The sequence below is a fragment of the Pyxicephalus adspersus genome, chromosome 9 (assembly GCF_032062135.1).
Source record: "Pyxicephalus adspersus chromosome 9, UCB_Pads_2.0, whole genome shotgun sequence".
Lineage (NCBI taxonomy): Eukaryota > Metazoa > Chordata > Amphibia > Anura > Pyxicephalidae > Pyxicephalus > Pyxicephalus adspersus.
In genome coordinates, this window is record NC_092866.1 from 46047718 (window position 1) to 46052980 (window position 5263).

At 38.7% G+C, this 5263-nt stretch overlaps 1 protein-coding gene across 1 annotated transcript in view; it reads right to left on the reverse strand.

Moving 5' to 3' along the window:
* Positions 1-5263, reverse strand: part of LOC140337935 (ras-related and estrogen-regulated growth inhibitor-like) — a 52468-nt gene that overhangs the window by 21279 nt on the left and 25926 nt on the right. Inside the window, exon 2 of the mRNA XM_072421813.1 lies at positions 3481-3537. Coding sequence (XP_072277914.1) covers positions 3481-3537 — 57 coding nt within the window. The remainder of the gene's footprint in view (positions 1-3480; positions 3538-5263) is intronic.

The following is a 5263-nucleotide window of genomic DNA, read 5'->3' on the forward strand; positions in this document are numbered from 1 at the left end:
TACAGTTTAACCTTGAGGAAGGACATGCAGCAAAAGAAACCAATCTGCAGTGTTCATATGCTAACAGAAGTCAAACTGATAGTAGGAGAGAGAGATGGGCCTGTCAATCTGCTTCCTCTCAATTGTTCAGTCACAGGTTGGAGGAGGGACAAGATCTGTAACCTAAAGTCGAACTGTCATTAAAATAATTAAAAAACTGGGTTACCTTTACTGCCGCGGAGACCCAAATACCTACACACCTGATTTTGATCTGATACCTCGTCATCCTGGATGTGCTGTGCGTTCATGTGAATTTTAGAACAAGATAAACAGAGATACGCCTATATTAATATTTGACTCTTACTAAATTTTGAGGACCATCTAGCAATTGGATACCTACTTGTAAGCAGGGTAATTACTATTTTTTCAGCCCACAATATGCTTCACAGACCACAAATCTGAGGTCTACAGCAAGAGAGGCAGATATGGTTCCAGGTGGGAAGAACTGCAGAATTTTTTTAATTGCAGTCTCCTAACCCAGCGGTCAGAGAAAATGTTTGGGGTCCAGGGCTCTGGCTACTGCACCTCCCAGTGGGGTCAGAATAAGGACCCTGCTGGAGGGGCGCACCGGCCAGAGCCGTGGACCATGCTTTCTGTACCGATCGCAGCCTGAGGCCGGTGGGTGGGTTGTGTCTCTGGACACAAACGGCCCACTCTCCCATCGCAGGCTCAGACCAACTATGGGAGATTGGGCAGGTTCTGGCATCATGACGTCACTCTGGGGGAAGTTTCTTCCCCTTTGAGTAACACTCGGCTCCTCCAACATGTGCAGTTCAGGAGCCTGTGCATTTAGTGGTCTGTAGGTCCGAAAAGGTTGGGGATCACTGCCCTAACCTGACGTTTTTTTAGTTGGGCTTATTGTGAAGAATCCAACAGATTAGTTAACATTCGAAAAAAATTAGAACAAGATAAATCTTTTTAGTTCTGAACCCCTCAAATTCCCTACTTTGCTGGTTGTTAGTAATATATAAATATAATATATAAATTAAGCTATAGTCAGAATTAAGTTAGAAAGAAGGGTTGTGGTGGGTCCCAGTGGTATCTCAGTGCCAGTGGTGACACCTGGCACAACTCCTAATGTCCCGTCTGTACTTTGTTCTTTAAGACGAGTCTTTGTAACAGTGGATAACTTTGCAGTTTATTTCTTACCAGAAACAAGGACCAATTGTATGATAATTTAATCACCCTAGAAGAATCTGCCAAGAAAATACAAGAGTTATTTAAGTGGAAAATCACCGTACACTCTGTATCATTGTTCATGGAAAGCTTGGTAAAGAAATATTTTTATTTCATGCCATGTGTGGGAGTTTTTATAGAGTACAGAATCTATAATTATGTATAATGTACTCAATCAGAAATATATTTTCCCAGTAAATGAGAAACTACAAAAATAAGAGTTTGTCATGTGTCCCAGGGGAACCAAGCTAGCATATGCCATTGTTTTTTATCTGCTTGATAGGTAAATTAACCCAAAGGTTTGATGGATTTCAAAAACTCTCATGGATCAGCCAGATAGATGTAAGGCTCTGGTGCAGCGCTCACCAGTCCCTCCATCTTTTTCTGCATCCATCACCTATAGCAAGCCCCTGTTCAGCCTTGGGAGGCTAGTTGTACCAATCCCAGCACACACTAGCCCCCAGGGTTTTTGTGCACAAGAGTTGGCATCTGGGGAAGGACTGACAGAGGACCAGGAGCCCACAGATAATGCAGTAAAGGACAGTCCAGCAGAGGCAAATCCAGAATACAGAGCCAGCGGTCATACACAGGTAAATCATCAAATCCAACATGGCATCCATTGGATAAGACAAAGCATCACAGGCAAATTTCAGCCCAGGCAGCATGCAGTCAGCAATATCTAATGAATAAACACACCAGCAGCAGGTCAGCCTAGCTTAACGCTACAACAGGCCACTGGTGACTAGGAACAGAAAAGCTATAAAGCCCTAGCAGCCAATGGCAGGGCAGAACGGACCCAGGGACTAATCTGCTCCTAAAATCCTCTTCAGTTGTACATAGAACATGTGCTGGGGATGCCAATAAGGTACATCTTAGGCTGCACGGCTAAAGGGAAGCAGAAGTTGCTGCAAGCCGCTGATCAGAGGGCAGACAACTAATTCTTTGTTCTCCTTGCTGCTGCAAGTGACACCGCCAGAGAGAATAAACAGGACGAGTTATACTGCTGCGGCCCACAGTGTGGGTGCGCCCAGTTATACATCTCCTAACAATAGATTTGTAGATAGAGATTTTGAGTGTATAAAACCATTATATCATCAGACTGACATTATTTTATGCAGTGATTATCCACAAGTATATATGGAACAGAACATGTGATGTAAAACAATTGTATTAGGAGTAGTATATTAGTAAATTATAGTGAGGATGTATTAAGCTGTGATCTTACAAACAAGTGTTAAGAAATTTCAAGAAGCAAATAGCTGTAGCTCTGCATGCTTTATATTTAATAGCAGCCAAATGTACCCAAATACCATATAGTTTAAAACACAAATAGATAATTGATCTCACTGAAGATATGGAAATCAAGCAATGGTCTCTGTGTGCTGAACTGCAATTTAATTTGAAATTAATTTTGGGGAGTGAGTGTGTAGAATAGTAAATCTCTCTGGAGACAGGGATACCAATAAATGAACCATGTGAACCGGAGTGCAGATTTTAGTGAGATTTTAATGAGAAAGTCAAATTTCCTCATTACTGTTTAATTTGTTTGGATTACAGTGATCACTAAGAAATTGGTAAAAAGTTTCAGCAAAACTCTGTGAAAACACAACTATAAATGTGGTACATCCAAATTTTATACTATAGGATATCCACAGGTAGAGTCAAAATGCACAGACAGGGCAGGTAATAGTTACTTTAATAACATTAAATGTACGCTAGAATCACCAGAAAATAAGTTACAAATATTTGGTAAAATAGGCAAAGTTAAAAGTAAACATTAACCGATACGTAAGAACCATTAACTGACCCTTTATAATGTAGGTTTATAGATAACATTGACCATAAGAGAACAAATTGATAGCATTTACCTTAAAAGCTGCCATACAAAGCAACATTTTTACTAGATTAGACAGTAGATATGATAAAAAAAAACATTGAATCTAATGATAATGTATTGAAAAAGGTAATTCCCAATCAATATATTTAAATAATATACCTTGTCCTTCCCAACCAACAGGTTAATCAGGAAAGAACATCCAGAAGCCAATGGAAATTGCCATTTACTAATATCAAAGCTCTCTGCCAGTTGCTCTTTTACTCATGCTGGTCATATACTGACCTTACATAAAGGCCATGCTCCTATGGAAATAAAGATTGTTTGCCCGGTCAAGCACCCATCAACCAATGCATGCCCAGCATAAAAGACCGACTTGAGGCTAAGTTATCCATACAAATATATCTGTTTAACTTATATCTTCTACTTACCGAGGGTGGGATCATATTCTCCAATAAATCGTTTAGTGATAAACCTGACAGTCATTGCTGTGGTAGGAAAGAAAATAAAATATTATTGCAATACAGTGCTGTGAATTCGTAAAAACACACTTCAGGTCACCCCAGAATTAATTATCGTGTGCATTTATAAATCCTATAAAAAAGTTTTAAAAAAAAGTACAGTAGAAATGTATACAGTTCTAGAGTTTGTTATGGATCTCATGTGTAAACATGTTAAAAGGAAGAACTGCCCCAGGCATTTTCTGTTTATTTTGTTCTTTGGGATAAGGAAGGGAAGAACCTCATTTGCCAAATAGTTTGGGGCTACTATTGATGGGGTAATGCAGCTTCTTTTGACATTAGTTTGAGATACTTTTGAGATCATTTAAAATTCATAAACATGTGTAATTGACCTGTGCTTGATCTTCATCTGACCTGCATTTGACCTTCTACTTACACCAAGAAATATTTTCTTTTTATCTCTCTAGATTTGGAGATGTGCCTGTGTCTTAGAGCAGCAAAGATATATACATACAGAATTTATATAGCACCATCATGTTACGCAGCGCCGTACAAAGTCCATAGTCATGTCACTAGCTGTCCCTCAAAGGGGCTCACAATCTAATGTCCCTACCATAGTCATATGCATTTAATACAGTCTAAGGTCAATTTTGGTTGGTGGCCAAATAACCTAACTGCATGTTTTTGGGATGTGTGTGTTTTTATATATATATATATATATATATATATATATATATATATATATATATATTATGGGGTACATTGTGCTAGTCCATAGCATTCCACAAAAGAGAAACCATGCTCAGGTATAAACCAAAAGTGTTAGATAGGTCAAAGATTGAGTAAAATCCCCCTAATGCCTTTTAACATACTCATGGCCCAGAACATCTTTCTTATCCTCTGTTTTGTTGGTCTGTTTCAGGATCATAGAAATACATATGAAAAACAGACTTTCAAGCTTGCAACATCAGGGATAATGTCCTATACTCGATGTTAGCATGGTAGTTACCTTTGAAAACCCCTTTTCAAAAATGTGCAAATCCTTTAGTTGATCATACGTACACCTCTGTTTGGATAATGGCCCACCTATAGTCACAGATAAGCAGTGCCTGTCTGTGAAGATGTGCCCTTCACAATGTGCCCATTTTTCCTCCAGATACTAAATTACTGAAGCCAGCATAAATAATCATAAATAGACGAAAATAAATTGAAAAAAACATCCTGGTTGGTCATCAAGAGTTTCCAAAACTCTCATCAACACCATCTCCAAGGATAAAAATTCTCCAACCAGGGACAATTTTATTTCTGTTCCTTTGATCAAGTTAATAAAATGGTGTAAGTGATCAGCACAGGAATTGGATCCAGTTCCAAGCACCCTACTTTCTTCCATAAAACAACAATTCAGACATTAATTCTTATAACATTATTCTCTTGTAACTTATTACTATTAACCTATATTATTGTAGTAAACTGTAGAGTTGTACCGCATGCTTAACCCCATTACCAACCACTTTCATTCAACTGTATGGGAGTGGTTGGGGAACAATTTAAGCATGTGTTTGCAGCCAGTTGTATTTTCATTGTTGTGGGGTTGCAGAACAGTTCTCACATGTTACATGTTGCTTTATTTTCTGTGGTAGAAAAACCCAATGCCACCACAAATGCAAAGGCAGCTTGTTCAAATGTGTTAACATGCAATGCAATTAGCCATTGCTGGGTGCCTACAGGCAGTTTGCTATGCACCTTGTAGAAG